Genomic DNA, 23,255 nt, shown 5'->3' with positions numbered 1-23,255 from the left:
TATAATTAGCATCAGACTAAATCAATCGGACACTCCTCCATGTCTGTGACAAGCCTTTGTTTTCGTCAGGTGACGAGCCAATCAGGAGCCGCGTTTAAGGCCGCTTCCTGTCAACGGACCAATCAGAGCGGAGAGTAGGCGGGACTAATTTACAGGAGAAATAAACACAAGCGATCGTGATAAAGTTTATCATATCAACACTTGTGGTTGCACCAACAACTTTCTCTGGTTAATGATCGTAGTATTTCCTGAGATTATCCTCGATTCAGCGTGTTAAATGTCGCTGTTTGTGTGTAACAGCCAGGGAGTCGGGCATGAGGGAGGTGCGTCTGCGTCACCCTGCTGCTGCTGCGTGAAGTTGGTAAATACGGTTTGACCTCGTGGCGGAGAGAGAGAGAGAGAGAGAGAGAGAGAGAGAGAGAGAGAGAGAGAGAGAGAGAGAGAGAGAGAGAGAGAGAGAGAGAGAGAGAGAGGGAGAGACTGGATTAAAGACTGCAAGTAGCAGCAGGAGGAGGAAGGCGGCCAGCATATAACCAGTAACTCGTGCTGCGTTGCAAACACTGGAAAAAGAAGAAAAAAAAGAAAATCTCATTTCAGTTAAAGTGACCTCGCCTCGACAGAGTTGGAGAAAACAGACGCAGATACCGCAGCTGCTGGTGAGTAGTTCAATCCTCAATACAGATTGACATGCATTGGCTGTTAGACGTGCAGAGAAAAGATTACGTCCGTGTTTAAATGTGTTACTTCCTCCAAGCTCGGGCTCGTCAGAGCGTGCAGCAGCTCTCGTGCAGCGCAGCGTGCTGACGCGTCCCACTTCTGGGCTTGTTGTGGCCTCCTTCGGCTCACTTGTGCAAAGTCAAAGTCACCCCAGGCAGTTTAAGAACTCCCAAACCCGCTCGTGTCTCCACTCTCAGTCACTCATAGCGGCTGTGATTCACTTTTAAAATATTTACCAAACATTGAGGCGCCGCACGCGTTTGTTATTGTCCGCGCTCGTGGCCGCGCGCTCCCGAGGAGGTAAATAATGGCAGATTATTTTTTTAATGACTCCGCGTTGGTTCATTTGAAGGATTTAGTTGCATCACTGAGAGAAAGTGAAGTGAAAGTTACACGGAAGATGTTTGTAACCTTGTAACAAACTTGTTTTGTGTACTCAGCACTTTCTGAACACCATGTCCTGCTGGGAGCTCGTGGTTTGTTCTCTGTATATCTAATATATTTACATTAATTTTGATTCCGTTTTAAAATAATTTCAGCAAAAATAGTTGCTTGTAGTTTGTACGGGGTTTCTTTCCCCAAGAGTTATTACTAATGAGAGAAGGTGGATATCTCAAATGTTATAAATATAGATTTCGATGTTATTAGAAATAATAATAGATTTCTTAGATCATCCTCATTAAACTAGAAGCCCTACCTCATGATACAATCTTTACAAATACATCTAGACACTTATAAACAGTGGCTTTCAGTCACAGCACAGAAATAGCAGTGATACAATACATTTAAGATAATGTCACTGGAGGCTCTGGCAAGTTTATTTTTACACCTTTCAAATGTCAGGTTCAGTATTCATGTTCACCTTTATGTCATGCATCTGTCAGATAACAAAAGCATGATGTGCTAAATAAAAAATCCTCTCTTCAATCTGAAACTCACCTTATTGCCACTCTATTCTGACATTATCAAAAAGAGAAGCAAATGCTATGAAGGCTAATTGCTTAGATTGCTTTTTTAAAATGTTCTTTGCTCATGTGTACAACCTTAAGAAGTCACCTTTACTGCCATTTTTTTTTCTTTTGAGATGCTAAGGCATGTTTTTGGCCTAAATCTAAAGCTACAACTTTAGTTTATACTCACAGCTGACTCATCGTAATGAAAACTTCATGCAATAAAATGCCATTATTATCGTGATAACCTTTCTTATTTATTGTGGGCAGAATGGACTCCCAGCAGCCTCTGGATCACACTGCTCTAAATGTTTTTAGAAAAGATCTTTTCCAAAGAGCTGGGTTTGATCAGATTAGAATAGAACAAAGACACTAAGGCTGGTTTGTTGTCTCACATTTTCCCCGTAAGGGATGTCCCACCTTTGCGTAGTAATGGGAAACATGGCTCCTTTTGACACACGATCGGAAGTCAAGGGCAGCGGCTGTGGCCTGTCAGAGGTCCACGAGGCGCACTGAGCAGCATCCTAACACTGCCTGGTTATTTTCATCAGTGTGACAACAGCTTGTGCGGCAGACAACAGCTGAGGCTTAGGTGTGCGTATGTGCGATTGCGTATGTCTGCCACACGGCACAACGTTGAATCGCTGTCAGAGCGCAGTTACCAAATCTTTGTGGTAAAAAAATGTGGCAGACATTCAGAGAAAGCGTGTAGTCAGCCGCTCTTTTGAGGTTCCATACAGATTTTATTCATTGTGATTTACAGCAAAGAAAAAAAAACATGTTGCAAAAGGCTTGGCTGGGTAAGGGACTGTTGATAAGTTTCACAATATTCTTTGATTTCCATGATCATAATTCTACTTTTATATAGCACCTTTAAAACTAATTGCAGCACCTATAATAACAAATAAGAAAACTCACTTTATCACCTTTTTATTGGTGCCCATAAAATCTTTGCGATGAAAAATTTCAACCCTCGAGTGAGCTCAAATGTTATTTTAATGCCTTTGTGGATAAAAACCCTGATTTGCTATTTGTATTTCTATGCCATTACTTTTTCTGAAGTAAACAAAACTCACCTGAAACTCCTCAGTGGGTTACTAGAAATTATTGGCCAGACACTTTTGAATATCATGTCTATCATGTCCACAAGGCATTTATTTAAGCTCCTTTTCAGAATTGTATTATATGTTCAAAATTAGTGCAGTCAGGTGCGCTCACTGAGAAAAACATGACTAAACTAAATCATACTGGAATCTCTGTGTTTATTTAATGATGTATTGTGTGACCACCATCCATTTACAGTCAGCCATTTAAAGGGTTGATTGTAGTTGGTTTGTTTTCAAGCCTTATCCATGTAGTCTTTCTTTTCTGCCCTCCTGCTGTTGGGCATTAATATCACAGAGAAGCCCCGCCTCCTGTTCTTTTTGTCCACTGTCTAAAAACACTGTGGAGCCCTGAAGGAGGAGGACGGATGACCCACTTCATGACTCAGACCGCCTATGCTACACAAACACACACACACACACACACACACACACACACACACACACACACACACACACACACACACACACACACACACACACACACACACACACACACACACACACACACACACACACACACACTTACATATTACTTACACTCTTTCAGCTGCAGCTTTTTCCATTGGCCCAAATCCGAGCTGAGCTGTGTTGAAGCATGTTGACACACCCACAAACCACCACCTGTAACTGCGAAACAAACACAGAGTGGCTTTGCAGATTGCGACATACCAGGAATTCAGTGGGCGCTCTGCTGTGTAGGTAAGACTCAAAGCAAGCTTTTGTTCATAGGGTGACAAAGATAAGGCCCGTGGGACAAAACCGGCCCGCAAGAGGCTCCAATCCGGCCCAACAAACCACCAAGCAAATTGTAAAAATAATTCAAAGGAAACATTGACTCTTTAAACACATTTCTGCAGAGTAGCGGGCACAACACATCACTTGACACCTGAGCTAAGATATTGGTGATGCTGCTATGAAAGCTAGAAAGCTAACATCAGCCTCAAAGCTGTGCTGGCGGGGTCAGTTTGTGAAAACGTGCATATGCAACAGCTATAGGAGAAGATTTTAGGACATTCCACTGTATTTTGCACCAGAGAGTGTGATTAAAATTGGCTTTATGTTGAGATTGTAGCCATTCTTGTTCGTAATTGTTTGTTTTTTTGTGAATATATAACTTTAAAGTTTAAAATTAAATGCTATTATGGCACACTTTTACCGGTCCGGTTCCTAAACCATAATGTGTTGTGTGTCCTAAATGGACTAACGGTTACAAGCAGGGCTTTACCAGCAAAGTATTTCGAGTGATCAAAGATGGGAGCATGTAAACACACACCAGGTTACTTCTAGGACAGAAGATGACACCATTCTCGATAGTCTTTAATAGAAAGCAGTCTTTCACATGAATAAAGAACTGTGGAGAAGTGAGGTCTAACTGTGCATGAACAAAACACGTGCAATCAGACTGGCTCGTGTACAGAAATAGCCGGAACATGGAACTGGCACTCCTCCCATTTCGTTTCCAGTGACATTTTGAGATGCAGCTATGGATGGCACATGCACAGGTCCGTAGCTGTACATGCACAGCATTCTCCTCACTCGTTTTCTTGCGTGTCTGCTGTACATGAGCAAGCCCAAAAGGGGGTTGGGGGTCAGGAGTATTTTTAGACAAAGTATTAAAGTCATCCCTCGATGTGACAGCTGTGTATGTTTGCGATATTGTGAGGGTGCGTCTGCGCCGGCAGAATCAAGTGTCGTGACGAAGCGGTTTTATTTATTTCCCATTTACCCTTTTGTCCATGTGATAGTCTGCCCTTTTAATCTTTCCTGGCATGATGACTCCACATAGACATCAGACTTCTAATTTTGTCCATCTTTGATTTCAGTTTACGCGGTTTGCCTTTATGTTCTACGACAACTAATTTATAGTGATCAATATTTCTATAATCTTATGTACTTTTTTGTTCCTCCACAGTCCATCATGGCCGGCGATATGATGTTAGTCGTGCGAGGCTTGGCTAAGTTGAGTCAGGCAGTGGCGGAGACGCAGGCCACCGCTCTTCGTAATGGGACGGGTAAGTTTTGGCAGTTATCCGCACTGACACTACAGAGGTCGAATATGTAGATTCATAGGAATGTGGTGAAATAGGCGGTGTAGAGGTTACCGCTTCTCCAGTCTGAGTCCAGTTTTGAGTTTTTCTGTGCCGAGTTTGCCTGTTCTCCCTGAGCGTGGGGGTTTACTCCTGGTAATCTGAAGATAATGTGTTTGAGGTTAATTGGTGAATCCGAATTTCCCCATTAGTATGAATGTGAGTGTGTTTGCCCTGTGATGGACTGTTCAGGTTGTATCCTGCCTTCACCCACTCTCAGCTGGGATTGACTCCAGCTCCCAATAAACCTGAATGGGATAAATCATTGTTGAAGACGGATAGCAGCGAAACAGCTTTTAACAAATGAACTTGTCTGGCGTAAAAGAGACCAAACACAAATTAAAGAAGGAAAACCATCCATCTTACACAAGAAATACACAAACAACTGAATGTATTATGAACTAACAAGTCATGTTCTTTTCATTGCTTGAGGGTCTTGAGCTGTCAGAATAATGAATGAGGAGATTGTTGAGCTGCAGACCGTGGTAAAACAATTTGAGCTATTTCTGACACACTGACACATTCACAAGAGGACGTACCAGAAAGACTAAAAAGACATTTCCTCATTTTAAAGCAGAACAATTGTGTGTTTTTACAGTTACAGGGTTACATTCCTTCTCGCCCAAGACATACTTCCTTTTAAGATTAGGGATTATTACCTTAGTTAACAGGTCATGCTGTTTTATTGCACCTTTGCCATGTCTCAGATCTTTTATTTTTATCTACATCGTAGGGCGGTGGAGTTGAGCTCAGCCGACTATGGGTGAAGGCAGTGTACACCCTGGAAAGGTCACCAGTTTATCTCAGGACAAACAAAGGGTCACTCGCATTTACACGTTTGGAGAATTTCAGAGTCACCGGTTTATCTTCAAATGCATGTTTTCGCTCTGTGTGAGGAAACTGGAGTACCCTGAAAAAACACTTGCATGCACAGTAAGAACCTATAACCTTTGTACAGAAAACCACAACACAGACTCATACTGGGAACAGTCTCACAAGGATTCAGGTGTGCTCGCCATTACACCACTGTGGGTCCCCTTTAAACTGCTGTATATCTCCTCTACTATGCTCTGCTCAGCTCTTCACATGTGATGTTGATCAGTTCCTTATTGCCACTCGAGAAGATATACTCCAGTCAGTTGCCATTACATTGGTATGAATGCCATATAAGCCATCGCTATGACCACTTTCAGTACCAGAGGTCACTTCTGAAGGTGCAAATTAACTCACTTGAGTGCAACAAAGAAAACACGGCAGCCGTCAGTCTCATGCGTCCACTAATGTGTGTTGAGCTTTAGGCAGATGTGATATAACGGTACTTCACAATTGTGTAACGCAAGCGAGATGGAAGAATCTGAGCCAGACTGCATCTTTAAGATGTTTTAAAAGGACCCGGTGCGTCTTCAAAAGCACAGGCCGCTCATACCAAAAATTATAAGAAGGTGTACAGCAGCTTAGAAGACTCGCATGTGACTTATTAGGATGTTTTTAGCACTTTTGATAGTTCATTTCAAATGACCAAACTTTATCTTATGTGTCTCCAGATGATATTTATGTAAATTGAGGCTTTCATTTTTCTACACAATTTTTACAGGAAGAAACTAAATTGGAAAGAAAAGTGACCATTTATTACAATATAATTATAACATGTCTGCAAAAGTAGGAGACCAAAGCCTAACTTTTCATGTATGTTTGAAGAGAGTCTTTGATCATGTTTTTTGTACTGCATTTCTCAAATATTATCTCCTAAAATTCTATTTCTTTATGTTTGTAACCCAGGAATCCCAGGAGTAGCTGCTGCAGTAGAAGGCATCCAATCAGCTGCAGAGCAAGGCCTCTCTGTGGCCATGATGAAAATGCAGGTTCGTTCGGATACTACTTTGTGAATTCCTTTTATTATGCAAATGTGGCAAGTTGCATTCAATGTAATGAAAATAAGAGTATGTACATGTGCATGTACAGGATCTGTCTGGTCAGCAGCAGCAGACGCCTTCTGCAGAGTCGGAGTTCGACTTCCCTCCGGACGACGGTGCATTCGCAGCTTCCGAGTTCAGGGAAGAAGGCGTGGACTTCTCCGCAGATCAAACAGGAGAAGATGCTGCAGCAGCCAGGAAGCAGTCGCTGTTCGAGGGATACAAAGATCCCAGCAAACAGTTTAGTGGGCAGACTCGATCATACCACCAAGACGCCAGGTACAAAAAGCATCCCAATTAATCGTTACTGCCATCTTTGGAGGATAAAGACGAAAACATCCGTTTTGTAAACCACAGGCATTTCATTGGACACCATCATCTTTACAACCACAACCTCAACAGACACTTGTGGAGCCAGCTATATGGTCAGCATCCTGTCAGTCAGCTCAGGCGGTACCACCAGGATCCATCCACGGTGGGAGGACTGACGGCTGAAGACATCGAGAAGGCCAGACAGGGAAAGCGGACGGAGACAAAACCTCACAAACAGATGGTAACTTCAGATCAGATGTCGATTTAAAAACAACACCGAACATTACAATCCTCATGAGCCCAACTGGTATTTACATTAGAACATATACAACATATCTTATGAAGAAAGTAGGAGATTTGAACTTTTCTTAACAATATTTGACCGTTTTGATGGAAGGTAGTGGTAAATCTCAAAAGCAGTTGGGACAGAGTCAGGTGTATGACTCTCTTGGGGAAGAACATGTATAGGAAGGCAGTTTCTTGAGTGTTTGGTTTCCCTCTGCACAGTAGTTACTCTGCGACTTGCAAAGTTTCTGAAGCAGCGCAGACTCCTACACTATGATGTCATACTGTGATAAATGCAGTATGTGGTCTTGTATTTGTGTCTTGCTGAAATATTCAAGGCTTTCTCTGAAAAATTGCCTGCATTGGTGCGGCTGCTTTTCTAAAAGCTATATATACTTTCAGAAAAATGTAATTTATCTGGCCTCAGAAAATGTTCCCACAATGCTCTGGATTTTTTATAGAGTGAGTTTTGTCTCAGAGAAAAAGATGCCATTCTTTAGATTGTACTCTTTGCATTATACTGATTAAATTTGCGTTTGTAGAACGGTGAGCAGTGTTCACAGAGAGTTTCGTAAGTTTTTCTGGCCTCACGCTTTGATTGCCACAGAATAACGTCTGTTTTTGTTCACAAGCGCCAATGCACATACAGATTTTACCTGACACTTTTTAATTCGTATTCGTATTTTTCTGTAATTGACCTTCATTTCTAGGCTTTCCTTTTTCAGATTAGTTTTAAAAATGGTCCTTATGCACCCAGTCCCCTTGATGACCTGTTGACACTTGACCTCATTAGTTGAAAAATGCATATTTAGCTTTTTTTTTTTAATACTTTGAACATTATTGGAAAGTAAGTGTCATTATTTGTTATGTTGTCTATGTTCTATTGTGAAAATATATGGTCTCGTGAGATGTGCAAATCATCACATTGTCTTTCTATTTATCCTTACTTTTTTGGGAATTGGGTCTTTGTGTTCGTATGAGTAAAACGTTGTGTTTGTGCTCTGTTTCAATCAGCTGAGTGAGAGAGCCAGAGAAAGGAAAGTGCCTGTGACCCGCCTCAGCAGATTGGCCAACTTTGGAGGTAGAGCAATTGAACTGTTTGTTCCTGTGCCTGAATGTGCTTTATTCATTGGCTCCATTTGACTTGAAATGTAGTCAGGCGCGCCCGCCTCTCTCTGTGTGGCTCTGCATGTGCCTCAAAAACAAAGTCCAGCATTGTGTCACCATAACCCAGAATGTTGCGGTATATATAGTTCAGAGGACGTTGGTTTAAACATACCTCTGAGATAATGTATGTGAACAAAGATCAGTTTGTTTGGTGCAGGTCATCCGAGTTCTTTCTCTTAATATTCCATAGCAGAAAGTATTTACAGATTCTGGGTAGTTTAACAATGTCACAAAGGTTTAAAAACATCTTTTCTAAAGACAAACAGCTTCAGAGTAAATAATTACAAGCTCAGAGTATGAATACCATATAAGTAGCTGTAGTTTCATGTTTTTGATAGACATTTATTTTGACTCCATATGTTTCAATACAAATACCTGCCACCTTCACACAATATAATATTATAACAAGCACATTACAGGTGACTTTAGGCAGAATGTGTTCAAGAAGATCCAGCACAGTAGATATAAAGAGATAAAAACAGCAATATAGTCCCCATTCATGGTCCTTTTTAAGAGAGATATTTGATTGATCTTCCATCAACAGTCCCACTTCTTCCAGATTATTATTGCAGGTACTGTACTCACTCGTATGTGCTGGCAATCTGACAGAATCCTGACCTAAGGAAGTTCTGCTAACTTAACCTTTTAATCTTCAATCTGACCGTAACCTCTCACCTGCCAGTGCAGCCGGGGCCAGTGGGTTCAGCGCGGTGGGTGTTGTTGTGTCACTCCGTGACTTTGTCAGGGACAGCACAATGACAAACTGCCACACACATTGTGTATGCTACACGTGAGTAAATGCAAGCAAGCACATCAGACGAGAGAATGTACGGATAAGGAATAAGAGGAACATAACATACAGTATGTGAATCCTTTTGCAGTTTGTTAGACTTTTAAGCTGCATTTGAGAAAGGCTCTTCAGAAATTAGGTCAAGCTTTCTTCACCTTTTATGTGTGCTTGCACAGATTAAAAAACAAAACATTAGACACCCGGAGACTTAAATAGACTCAGTTTTGCAACTTGTTTGACCGAATTGTAATAAAATCTGAAGGTATTTGTTAAGCTCCTGTTTGACCCGGTTGCCTGTCCTGTCAGTCTAATATATTGGCCTGTGTTTGCAATGCAAGCTGCCAATTTAACGTCAGAATAAATCTAAAGTTATGGTCGGAAATGTCAGCAGGATGCTGAGAAACATGAAATATAGAGTTGATATGTTAGGAGATAAAGTGCATACACCTATCTAATCTCCAATTCATGTTTGCACAGGACGTTTTGCATGTGCTAATTTTACACCCAACTCTCAGCGTTCGCACAGCCTCGGTGAAAAGCTGAGAACCTGCCTCAGATCAAGTGTAACACGAGCTTGAACATTCATTTCTGCCCTGTGATGGACACGTCAACAGGTGGCGTGAAGCTAACCTGCAGCTCAAAATGTGAAAGGGGGACATAAACTAGAACAAAGGTAACCAGAGAACGCGGCCTCCGATAAATCTGAGCTTCTTGCCAACACAAACATGCAGCCGAATATGACCGCGGCTATATACCGAACGAGTGCAGGTTCCAGAAGCAAGAAGTCAGTGGCAACAGGTAGAGGCGAGATGATTCAGCATGTTGACAGTGGTAACATTTAGAAGGTGCTGAAAAGGGGAGGCGGAGGTGTTGGAGCAGTGTGGCCTCAGCTTGTCCTTCACTCTCCTGCTACACGTGCGTCTAAAATGACAGATTTGTTGTTGTTTGTAGGGTAAATGTACAAATAGTTTTAGATTTTTTTAATGAATTGCCTTTGAATTTATTCTTAGATTTCCTGGCATGTGTTATGACAGATGTAATAATAGCACCATTCCTGAGGTTTCTCCTTGCTGTTGCCATGCTGACTTTAAAGTTGTGCCAGGAAACACGACCGTGCAGGATATCTGAGTTCTAAACATTGAGTAAAGTGACATCAACCAGCTTAGAGTTTGAACACGTGGTTACAGTTTTGTAAGCGTGTTTTCCTTTCCTGAGGCAAATGATGGACAGACGCTTGTGTCCAGTCTGGAAAAGTACTGTATGTCCCTCACAGGTGCTGCAGGTACTCCGATCACTCTTTGGCCAGAAGGTTCACATAGTGAGATCACACACAGTTTAGCAACCCTAGTTCCATCTTCTGCAATGAAGCCATTTCCCTTTTTAAATCCGTCACTAAATGCAGAAATGAAGCCCAGAAGACGAGATGGCAATACATGCACAACCGAGATACTGCTGGAGTCCATAAATGTTTAATAAAAAGCTCAAATTCTCTCAAACATTACTGCACATCTGCATCAATGGATGCAAGCCATGTTTTTGTTTCTATTTAGTTTTTTTTTTCAAACTGATTGTCAGCCAACCTGCACACAAAGCACAGACACAGGCCGTGTCCTCATTTGTTCATGTACTGCTGTATCTGAGATGTGCCGCCTCAGATAGACCGCTGACTAACCGATTACGTAATGCTGAGTTATGTAAGGTGGACGGTCGGCTCGGAGGAGGAACTTGGTCATGAACAACCCCCAACTCGTGCAGTCTTGCATTCTGTTATTTAGGTGCAGATATAATCCTCCGGCTTCTCTCATGGTTAAGTATTTTGAAGCTTAATAGGCCTGTGAGTGGGTGATTACGGTCATTTCCATGTGTGCTGTTGGAGGGCAGAGAAGTGCAGCTGTTGCAAATCTGTCTCTGCATAATGCTGAGGTGATCAGGGAGGTTTATCCGCTTGTTATTCTTTCATATAACTGGTATGTTACCTAATTGAATTACACGTTTGTCCTATGTTGCTAATGGTGCAGAGTGCCATTCCTGATGAGAACAGAGGGAGGCCATCAGATAAATGAGTAATAAATCCATCCATCTTACACACAGCTTGAGTGGAGTCAACTCCAGTTGACTCTGGGTGAAGGCAGGGCACCAGCATCAACAGGTCAGCAGCCGGTTCCAGACAAAAAAAACACGTAAACGCCACGCAGAAATGTCCCCAAGCCCAGATTTCATGGGCATCAGTTTCACTCTCACAGTGTGAGAGACAACACATATGCCTCATTTAAGAGTAGAGTTTAAAATAAATAGTTTCGATGAGTTTGCTGATGAAGTCTGCTTCAATCACTATGCATTAAAAGATACAAGGGAGTAGTGAAAGATACTTGGGGTATAGGCCTTGTATCCCTCCAAGAAGATCAGATCCTGCTTGTGAGGCTTCCTCATTCCCATAATGCAATACCGAGCCAGTTACACTGACTTTAACCATCGCGTCTAAGCATTTTACCTTAACCTGGTTACTAACTATAACTTTGACACCTCAACCTAAGAAATACTGAGTACAATACTGGTGAGAGAAATTGTCTGCTTCCCTGGTGGATTAAGAATTATTTCTCAAATTCATCAGTGAAGTTTTGTAAAGAATGTCATTTTGGATGTTTATGCCGCAGATCTCTTCCTCTTTGGCTATCACAAACATAGATGTACTTTCAGTCCAGTTCTAAGCCAGAGGCCATAGATATTTAAAAATTACGTTGATGTGATGAGGTGGTGCATCATAATTGTGTTTTTGTTTATCTTTGTGTTCGCTCCAGGTTTAGCTGTAGGTTTGGGGATTGGAGCTCTGGCAGAAGTCGCAAAGAAGTCTATCGGATACAATGGTGCAGCAGGTGACACAAGCACACACCTACACACACACACACACACACACACACACACACACACACACACACACACACACACACACACACACACACACACACACACACACACACACACACACACACACACACACACCCTTGGTGAAAGTGTCTGTGGTTTGTTGACAGTACCTTTCTCGAAAGCATGTTAAACCTTTTATGACAGCCAAAGGAAAAGGACGTAATTAGGCAGCCTTCTTCTCCTTCTTCTTCAGCCCTCCTCTTAAACAGACGTTTCTGCTCTGCTCCGTGAACCCACTAATCCAAAAAACACAGGCTAAGCTGAAGCAGAGTGTCCAGACGTAAATCTGTGGCATTTGTGCTCCTGTTTGTTGGTCTTTATCTATGTGTGTGCTTTAATCCCAGCCGGGACGCGACAAACACACTCGTCAGAGTGGGTGTGTGCGGTAAATCTCCAATAAAGCCTCTGAAGGCAGCTTCAGACGTACTAAAACACACTACCTGGCGACCTACTGACACATATGTGCACTGTCACAGAGCTCCTATATGCACACAGTGGGTATAATATACTTAATTTAAAAGAATTGTATGTGACTAACTTGATTTCACTTATGCAAAGTCAGCTTTCTGAACTCAGTTTGTTTTTTTAAGTGACCAAAAAAACCCCAAAAAAAACACTTCAACCAAGATCTTCTCTGTTTTGGCCTTTTTCAGGGGAAAATAAGAAAGCAGTTCTGGACTCCAGCCCCTTCCTGTCCGAGGCCAATGCTGAACGTATCGTCAGAACTTTGTGCAAAGTCAGAGGAGCTGCGTTAAAACTAGGACAAATGCTCAGCATCCAAGGTGAGGGACTATCAAACGCCTGGTCGTGTTTTTTTTTTATTATGGTGAACAACATGCAATAAAACTGACAGGAACCGATTTGTAAGTAGAAGTTTGTAAACCCATAGCTGAGAGTTCAAGGACAGAAATGGTGTTTAGCAGAGATATGGCCACTTTGAGATCCTGAATTAAATGTGAATGTTTTGGAGTTGCACACTCACTATGGATTGAAGCAGAGGCTGTTTTCTTTTTCTTTTCTTTTTTTTTTAGGCTCATGTCAACATGGCCGATGTTGCAACAGATGAGCTGAGAAGTTAATAATTAATGAAATGCGGATTAATGTCATAACATACACAGAATCATAGATTTTATTTTATTTTTATTTTTTTCTACACGAAATATTCACTGAGCAACAGTTTTTTACTCCACGTGAGGCGTTCAGGGAACCTTAAATCACTGTCGTCAACAAAGAAACCTGGCACCAACATCCGATTGTAGTTGCTTTGAGTACACTTTAAGGCATGCGTGTTCCACACCAGCTAAAGATATAGGTCACAGTATTCATACGGTGGAGTTTTGGCGAGTTATTGTCGTACATGAATAAGCGCAGTTGTGATTTTGACTCTGACCTGCACTGAGGTTAACGCTTGCTTGTGCGCATACACAAAGCGGCCCACGGCAGTAAACATCCTCGTACTCGGTTAATGAGGCCAGATCAAGTAACGGCAGTAAACACGTCGGAACAACGCTCTCGCTGTGTGCCCTTGACGGCAGGCCTCCTTGGCTTTCATATTTTCCGCAAACTTTGCACGGAGAGCACCGTGGGGTAAATATATTGGGCCACAAGCAAAGTCGAGTGCAGCACAGCATGCTGCTGCCACCGCTAATCAGATTTCGGGACAGGATTTGTGATGATTTGGGAAAAGCGAGCTTTGCAGGATCTCCTTTCCTATTCTTCTGTAGCGAGACGCACACATCCTATCTTGTCACTCTGTAAAATCTAAATACATTTCATCGCGATCAGTCTGGAAGACAACAACCACTGTCGTGCTCTTCCCCCCAGTACTGACATTTATCAGTCATGGCGGGAATGCAGTTGTGGGTGGATCATTGTCTGGCCAACCGTCACAGCCTTCAGCACAGGTCCAGAATAATGTTTTTAACCTTGAGAGGTTGACACTGTTTTTATGCTTTTACCAAAGTCTAGTGCATTGATTTTCTTTTTTTGCGATCACTAGCGGTGTTACAGAAAAACAAGCGCAGAAGCTGCCAGGTGTGTCAGTTTGTATTGTGAAGAAATTCATTCTGAGTATCCCAGATTTGTTCCAGAGACGTACGTGTGCTTGTTGTATTAACTCTTTTGCTACGAGATTGACTGGATTTGTTTTGACATTATGGGTGTAGATAAACTTTTTACTATCCGGCAGTTGTTTTTTTAATATTATCGTGTGTTTTGATTATTATACATGTGTCATGCGCTATTGAATCTTGTCTGACTGAACCGTCAAACTATGAAGGTCCTTGGAATGACTAGTGTGAGGAGGCAGAGCTTTGTTGCTTTCAGATTTGTTCTCACTGTGAACTGTGTAGGAGTTTAGTTTCCATGTCGTGCCAGCGGACTTTACTATATTTTTAATAGACACAATTCATTTAAAGGCAACTGCTGCACTCTCACCAAATGCTTTATTAGGAATAAAAGACAAAATTATTACAATTCATATAACATATATTGTCAGTACAATAAAACCAGACAGAAACTCTATTTATTTTGAGAAGAATTTTGCTATTTTATAGGGTTAGGGAGTGGTAAATGTGTTAATTTCTCATGTTCGTTATTGTTTTTTGTGGGTTGTTTTTTGTTATTAGCAATACAATTAGTGACTGTAATTGTCTTACAAATGAATTTGAGTCGTGCAGTTTCACCCGCCACACATCCCCAATTGAAATGTCAGAATTCTTTGCACTGTGACAGCTTAACACACAGAAATCAGATTTATTTCAATATTTCCTGCCACTTTTTCTGCAAATTCCAGACCAACTCAGATGAGTTTCTGTGTTGCAGACGATGCTTTCATTAACCCTCAACTTGCCAAGATATTCGATCGTGTAAGACAGAGTGCCGACTTCATGCCGATCAAACAAATGATGGTAAAATCTTTTTTTTTTTTTCCTTTCTCAGATTTCAATTGATTATATTGCAATGAGATAATCTCTGTCTCATGAGTTAAGTTGTCGACAAGTGACCACATGTAAAATATGAATTGGTGTTTGCGTATAGAAAGCCCTCAACAGTGACTTGGGACCAAACTGGAGGGACAAGCTGGAGTCGTTTGAGGAGCGCCCGTTTGCAGCGGCGTCCATCGGACAGGTTCACCTGGCGAGGATGAAGGACGGCAGGGAGGTGGCCATGAAAATACAGGTTGGCATGGAGCCATGCGTGTGTACACAGAATACACGCTCATGTTTGTAAGGGAAACACTGTAATTAGAGAGTGCGTTGCTGTTCTTCTCAAACGCACACGTGAAGCGAAAACACACACACGCGATCTGAGCTGTTTGTTTACATGTTAGGTGCGAGTCAGTAAACAGTGTAAAACCTGACGCACGTGGTTTTGTGGAGAGGGACACGAGCGTTTCAGTTCATTCTTATAAAATGTAAAAAAAAAAATAGCCTGAATTCTTTAAAGTGAAAGCTTTATGATTTATGGAATGAACACTATTATTGACTGAAGGAGATGTGAAGATAATGTAGAAAGTATTTCAGTTCAAAAATAGTTGGATTACATGTAAACACTCAGAACCTATAAATTAACACACAACTGTAGACTCATGTCCTGGTTTTCAAGCTGTTATTCCTCACTAATTGGATTAGATTTTTTTTTTAAGGCTTTGTTCCATTTTCCACTGTGTGTTTGTTCTCAGTACCCCGGCGTGGCTCAGAGTATCAACAGTGACGTCAACAACTTGATGACGGTGCTAAATATGAGCAATGCCTTACCTGAAGGTACACACACACACCATTTCCATACACGTGCAGCATACCACTCTGTTTCTCCCCGTTTTCGTTCTCTTTCTAATCTGTGTATATATTTTTTGTTACTTGTCCTGAGACCCACATTATTTGTGTCTCTCCAGGCCTGTTTCCAGAGCATCTGATCGATGTCATGAGAAAAGAACTGGCACTGGAGTGCGACTATATTAGAGAAGCCCAGTGTGCAAAGAAGTTCAGGTATCCTCAAGCAAACGTCAAAATTCACATCTGTATTAATGTGGAGAGTCCACTTACAGAGGATTTGTCTTTTTTTTTTCATGTGTTCAAATTCCATCTTCTATTTTTTTCTGTTTATACCAGTAAAGTATTCATACCAGAGAGTAAAGTATGTCCACTGTAATTTGCAGAAAATGCGACTAATTGATTGCAAGACAAATTTTCAAATAGGTGTGAGCTGTCCCAAAGAAGAATAACAAAAAAGAGCCTTAAATCACTACTATGAATACAATAGGCCGACTTCTAGCAGTGACTGCATTTTAGAGCGCTCATCATTTATGCAATAGGGATTTGATCATTTTATTTAAATGATTTATTTTATTCAGTGAAGAAAATAAGGCTTCATGGCTTCCTGGGGATTTTTGAATGTAACGTCTTTGATCTATTCACAACAACTGGTCCCAATTGGAAAAAAATGTTTACTTTAAAGAGTAGCTGCTGCATTATACTTGTGTTTAACAACTGTACTAAAACGAATGAGTTCATCGTGTAGAACAACTGTATATCTGGTGTTGTCGTCATTCTAGATCTCTTTAAATATGCAGCTGAATAACAAAACATGATGTTTACAGTCTGTATCTGAGATCTCGAACAATCTACATTTAAAACCTTTCCTCAAGGATATATGAAGGAAAATATCACCTGTAAATATTGATAAGAACTTACAATGGCTCAAAAGAGTAGGCCATCAGTTCCCTATGTCTGATCCGGGAATTCAGAAAGTTCTTCAGTGGGAAATTCTCATTCCCGATTAGAAAGCGATCAGCTGGTACCGGGTTATATATTTCCCTCCTCAACAAACTGCTCCTAAATGCAGAACAAACTAAAATGGCATTTAAACTTCACGTACACACATGTTTACTACTGTTTATTTTCGAGTCTGGTTTATCAGTGTGCATCGGTCAGGCGTAAGATTTACAGTGTAAACACACTGACGCTGTTGTGTCCCTTTCCAGTTCATAGTTCCCATAATTGCAGCACATTCCAGGACTTAACATTCTACAACTCACCGTCTCCAACAAAGCTACGCGTTGTAGATCTGACCTTATGTGTTAATGGTTTATGCAAAACTGGTTAAGTAGTAGAAGAAGTCTCACTGCCAGAAGAAGGTTTGTACAGCAAATGTGTATAAATGAATTGTAACTATTTAGTGTCTTTTCATTCTGGGTTGATTTATGTGAGAACGAGCTCATTTATCTCTTTTCTATACTTTGACGACACCACATAGTAGCGCCTGAAGTGGCCTTGTTGCTTATTTTTTGGTTTTGTCATGCGAGTGCTATAGACTTGAACCCGTAATCTTCCCGTCTGGTTCCTTTCCCAGCTCCCTGAACACACAGTGACCGCAGTATATTCTAGAGCAGCGTCTGCATGCATTGAGAAAGGAGTTTGAGCTGCACTCGGTGGTTGGGATCTTTGTTGAGCGCGTGCCTTGAGGTTTCACACCTCTGCTGCTACGACTGCACCGCTCAGCGTGGCAAACTCTCACAAGCACTCCAAACACTGCAGACGCTTGTCAATACACTCAAGTTACATCCAGATAGATATAGTTAGCCTATTCCATTTCGGTTCTGAGTTCATCTTCGGGGTTCAAGGTCGGAGCAACTATATATAGAATTCAGCACTCTCCGTAAACGACTCGTGTTTTTATGTTCTTTGTGTCTGCTCATGTGTGTTTCAGGGAGCTGTTGAAGGACCATCCCTTCTTTTATGTACCGGAGGTGATCGACGAGCTGAGCAGCAGCCATGTCCTCACCACTGCGCTCGTGCCTGGATTCCCCCTGGACCAGGCCGAAACCCTCACGCAGGAGCTGAAGGACGAGGTAACGGCTGAACACACTCATGGAACCGTCCACATGCCGCCATCAAATTATTTATTTATTTTTTGCTCGCATTTAGTTTTACCACCGCAGAAACATTTGTTCGTGTCTTTTGTTTTTGTCTCAGATCTGCCTGAACATCCTGATGCTGTGCCTCAGAGAATTGTTTGAGTTCAGGTACATGCAGACCGATCCCAACTGGTCCAACTTTTTCTACGACCCACAAACACACAGGGTGAGCTGGCGTGAATTTTCTTTCACAAGATGACTTGTTTTGAATGTGAGGTCTGTGTGAAATGTAACCTTTTTTTTTTTTTTTTTTTACATGATCGGGCTGTAGGTGGCGCTGTTGGACTTTGGAGCAACTCGTGGATTTGACCAAAATTTCACAGACCTTTACATAGAGGTACGGCCAGCGTCGTGTGTGATCTTACACCCTGTGTTTTGATTTCTGTTCCTGTTTGGAATAAATCACAGTGAGGAAAAGCTCTTTTACATAAGCTTGATGTTAAACCACACCATGACAAAATACCCTTCTTAAACGCGCTGAAATCTAACTTGAGTATAATGATTTAAAATGCTTTTCTGGGATTTGGAAAAAAAATTTGACAGATTGAAGTGACGACGGTAACATGTGCGGTCTGTTTTGGTAGGTAATCCGCTCAGCTGCCGAGGCCGACAGAGAGGGAGTTCTGAAGAAATCCATCGAGATGAAGTTCCTGACTGGCTACGAATCCAAGGTAATTATCTCTTTATGTGTCTTTCTGCCTGCATCTGTGTGTTTAGGAAATTGAGCTGGCTTAAAAACAGATGCAGCTGCTACTTGCTTTGGCTCTGTTGAGGTTGCCTGAACGGTCCTGACTTATAAGAGGAAGCTGTAGTTATTATAACGGTTCCTGTCGGGGTCTGGAACTTTGTTAGACGTCCTAGAAAACAGACATCCGAATTTGTTCAGTCATCAGGTTCCATAATGCTGCTGATGACATTGATATTGTTGTTCTGACGACTAAATAAATTCGATTTTATTAAATTTTTTTAAATGGCCGCTGATCGTGACAGAAATCACTTTTGAATAAAGTTCTTGAATTTGCATTTGTTAACCCTTCATAGGGGACTCACTGAAATATTTGTAAGATATATTTCAATCCTTAATGACATGAAAGACCGTCTAAAGATGCACTCTTGTATCTTAATCATCCCATGATCTCCCGCAAAGCGGTATAAAAGTGACCAAAAATCTCACTCATATTTAACCATTCCTTCTCTGAATAGTATTGAATTCTACTGTCCTATTGTACAGTATGTTGTAATAATACAAACAAATACACTAAATATGTCTTACTAAACTTAGTCTATGTTTAAAAATGTGGAATAATTGTCAGTGTACAGTGCTGATGTTCAAAGTGTTTTATATATTTTGGGAAATTCAGGAGTGAATCGCTATGGTACGATATATACGGTTTATGCTAGTGTAAGCAATACTATAAAAATGGTACCTACCTCAATATTTAGCGAAATTGTGTTTTCCTATTTTCTGTTATTTCCTTCATTTTACCACAGTTAGTTTAGGGGAAAACCGTAAAGCGATTCCAGTTATGATCATTTGCATGATAAAAGGTAACAAAGTGGGAAGATGTGTTGGTTAATGAACTTTCAGAGTCCAGAACACACGTGACGTTTTCCTGCTTGGATCATGAATCAGGTTTGAATGTCAGCGGTGTGTATTTCTTCCCCCTCGTGACCAGGCGATGATCAACGCTCACGTGGACGCAGTGATGATCCTGGGCGAGGCCTTCGCTTCAACAGAGCCCTTCAGCTTCGGCGCCCAGTCGACCACCGAGAGGATCCACAACCTCATCCCCGTGATGCTGAAACACCGGCTCACCCCGCCTCCGGAGGAGACCTACTCGCTCCACCGCAAGATGGGCGGCTCCTTCCTCATCTGCTCCCGACTGAACGCGAAGCTTCGGTGCAAGGACATGTTCCAGGCGGCGTATCACAAGTACTGGGAGGGCCGCACGCCGCCGTCTAAGTCCACCTAAGCCAGCCGGCGTCTATGCAAGTCGAAGAACTGGTCCTGAAATCCAGCGGTAAAGTGCCGACCGGTGGCGAAGCTTCGCATGTTGGGACGCAGAATGGGAGCCGTGTTACCCGCCCTCAACTGGTCGGCACGCGCCAGCGTGTCTTTTTCAGTTCGGGCAAACAAAGACAATAAGAGACTGATGTATTTTTACTGCAAAGTAGTTTATTTTAGAAATAAAGAGCAGCAACATGATAACTCGGAGGGGAAAAACGGACAAGATGTGAGAGTGAGCATTAAATTAAAGTTCTGTTTAGGTCGAACATGATTGTTGTGAAAAGGATCAACCTTTTTTCTTTTTTTTTCCATTTCAAAAGAATTTTTGCATTTTGTTTTGCTGTGAAACATCAGAATATTCACCTCAACACTTTGGTTTGCGATCCACCATTCATTTCTCTAATTTAAAGTGAAATACTGAATGTATTGAGCCAAACTGTTAACCAAAAAAGCACTACATTTTGGAGGGAGGACAGATATTATGAGCAGTGTGAGTGTCGGTTTTGACCAGGACCAACGCGTCTGTGTCACAAATGTTTCTTGACTTCTCGGGGTATGTGATAAGATTGTCAGGTTATACAAAGCCAGGCTTGGTGTGAATGTAGCATTTTCAGATAAAGGCAAAATAATTTAGAGACAAAAGGTTTGGCCCTGCCGGTTCGATTGTGTTATTTAGAAAGTGTCACATTCTGGTAGTTGTCAGCATTTCCTCACAGAATCGTCTGATTTTACATGTAGGAAACCATTTCTTCAGCTTCATTGTTTCCATCTGGAGTCAAATCGACAGATGGATGCTGTTGATGGCATTTCCGCTGCTGTTTATAGCTTTCAGCCTCCTTACAAAATGTGTCCAGAGTCAAACTCTCAGCCTATTTCAGATGACATCCACTACTTCCATGTTTGTGTTTGGGGATGAACGCCTCCCGCATTGTTTCTTTTTGTCACGTTAATGGTTCTGAACATTTGAAATCGGGTCCGATCGGTCAGTGAATTCCAGCTGATTACTCTAAAATTTGTGTTTTGTGCTTCAGTGTTTTCCGTCTGACTTAATCAATACGCACTTCTTTAAGAATCACAGCATGAGTTTTCTTTTTTTCTGCTGGTGGGAGTTTTAATACAGAAATGAAACCATGTGGATCCACGCTGCTCTCTGTGGGAAGATAAGGCCCTACAGAAAAAGGAGAGCATAGCTCACAGCATCACTTGGTCCCGGTCATGAATGTTAATGAACTGGCAAGATGGAGGAAGCTCATCCTGCAAACGCACAAGATCAGCTTGTGGGCTCACCTCAGCCTCTACCAGTCGATAATCTCTCCACGCCTTTTCGGGTGTAAAAAAATTAATTAATTAATTAATAAAATCCCTGTCACCTGGCTGGTGTGTGACTGTGAAAGTTCTCTGTGCTCTGCCGTGTGAATACAGTTATAAAGGTGTCTGGTGGGAGAATGAGGAAGGGAAAAAAAATACAAAAAAAACAAGGTGCCTGCCGTTTTCAGCACGCTGCTTATAGCTAGAGATCTCGACTTTATATTTCATATCAAGAAAAGATGATATTTTATAATGTAAATGCATTCTTGGCAAAATGTTGTATGAAATGAGTAAATGTTTGATCTACTCTTGTGAAGTGGTCCTGTGTGGGTTTGTTTGTGAAAAGTTCCATTTGGAATATCTTTATGTGGTCTGAGAGCTTGTTATGGCAGAATAACTGTATGCATGTATAAACTGAAATCCGAGTGAGTAAAGAGGTGAAAATATACAAATAAGAGTCGGGTCATGTTCCTTATTTGGCAGCGCCTTGGACAGCAGTGCAGGATTTGGCGGAGAGCCTGTGAAATCAGCACACGCATAAGTTTATGCACGGACATGATGTATTGGCTTCGCTTGGGAAAAAAATGCGACCCATGTTTTATTACATCAAATCCGAACTGTGCCGTGCTTAATGCAATCTGTCGCCAGTTCCCTGAGTATCCAGCAGATGGCGCCACTGCTTTTTCTTTTCTTTTCTTTTTTCTTTTTTTACCACTCGGTAATAAATGGATTTTCGGCATCTCCAGACCTGATGATATTTTACATAGCAAAAATTCAAAAACCTACCAAGATTAAATATGTGGAGGTCAGCCTAGTGCTTGTACTATTAGACACATTGTACAGTGTTTTCTTTTGAGGATAAACCACAAAAATACTTCAGCAACTTAATTGATTGTGCTGATTTTAGTCCCAGACCAAATAATTACCCACATCCTTGACTAAGTATATTTTTTAGTGCAGCTGGGAAACATACAATCTCTCTAGCACTGTGGGGTTTTTATTTTTTTAAACTGCTGCTGTCTGACTTTCTTAACCACAACATTAAAACCACCAGTCTTTTAATGGTGAATTCTGATCAACATTATGTGACTTAAAAAATCAAAAAAAAACTTTAAACTGCACACTGGACATGCAAACTATTTTGTATTCCTCCTGCATTTTATCTTTTTCTTTTTCTTTTTTTTTCCAGAGTTGGTTTGCTTTAAAATAACTCGAGCCTTGTGTTTACACGACTCTGGGAGCAGTTGGGTCCTTATTTGGTGAGAGAGGACAGTCGACAGGCCCGGGCACAATCTTCCAATGCAAACACTGCACAGAATACAAACATGGCCACTTTCTCTCCATTAATCTTTGTCCTCATTAGCAATAAAATGTTTCGCACTATAGTAATAATAATAACTGTCTCATGAACCAGTCAGACAAATTTGAATGAGGTTTTCTTTATAAATAAATACATTTTAATTGATCTACTAGGTTATTTGAACAATAATTTGAATTAGTGCATCTTGTGTTATGTTGTCTAAACATTATAAATAGCATGAAAACACCCGTTTTGTTTTTTTGTAGTTTATCCTTTTTACGTGGAAATGAAGTCGACTCCCTCAATACATTTGACGTTTAACTAACATCAGTATGAGGATATTTCATTTGTTGTTTTCTAATACTGCCATTAAACACATTTCTTTATGCTCTTAAACTGAGGTACTGATCAAGGAGTACACTTTGGCGCTTCTGATCCAAATCCAGTAAATGCTCTGTCTTACTGTAAGG

General features: G+C 41.3%; 1 protein-coding gene across 1 annotated transcript; it reads left to right on the top strand.

The window, feature by feature from the left end:
• The first annotated feature begins 354 nt into the window (after positions 1-354).
• coq8aa (coenzyme Q8A-a) lies at positions 355-22,222 on the top strand. Its single transcript, XM_080490976.1, has 17 exons — positions 355-656; positions 4,686-4,785; positions 6,640-6,722; positions 6,823-7,052; positions 7,131-7,326; positions 8,385-8,451; positions 12,126-12,200; positions 12,906-13,034; positions 15,076-15,161; positions 15,292-15,432; positions 15,935-16,016; positions 16,148-16,241; positions 17,962-18,103; positions 18,228-18,335; positions 18,441-18,506; positions 18,754-18,840; positions 19,846-22,222. Exons 2-17 carry the CDS (start codon positions 4,692-4,694, stop codon positions 20,140-20,142), a joined length of 1,977 nt encoding a protein of 658 aa, XP_080347102.1. The 5' UTR covers positions 355-656; positions 4,686-4,691; the 3' UTR covers positions 20,143-22,222.
• The last annotated feature ends 1,033 nt before the right edge of the window (positions 22,223-23,255 follow it).

Source organism: Lipophrys pholis (assembly GCF_963383615.2).
Source record: "Lipophrys pholis genome assembly, chromosome: 21".
NCBI lineage: Eukaryota > Metazoa > Chordata > Actinopteri > Blenniiformes > Blenniidae > Lipophrys > Lipophrys pholis.
Note: the sequence above shows the minus strand (reverse complement) of the source record. Positions and strands in the feature narration are given on the sequence as shown.

What these genes read in the sequence shown, in the direction of transcription:
- coq8aa (XM_080490976.1), top strand. Translation starts at nt 4,692, where the DNA reads ATGGCCGGCGATATGATGTTAGTCGTGCGAGGCTTGGCTAAGTTGAGT. An exon ending in TCATACCACCAAGACGCCAG is followed by an intron (nt 7,053 to 7,130) that starts GTACAAAAAGCA and finishes TGTAAACCACAG; the next exon opens with GCATTTCATTGGACACCATC. An exon ending in CGCAGGAGCTGAAGGACGAG is followed by an intron (nt 18,104 to 18,227) that starts GTAACGGCTGAA and finishes TTTTTGTCTCAG; the next exon opens with ATCTGCCTGAACATCCTGAT.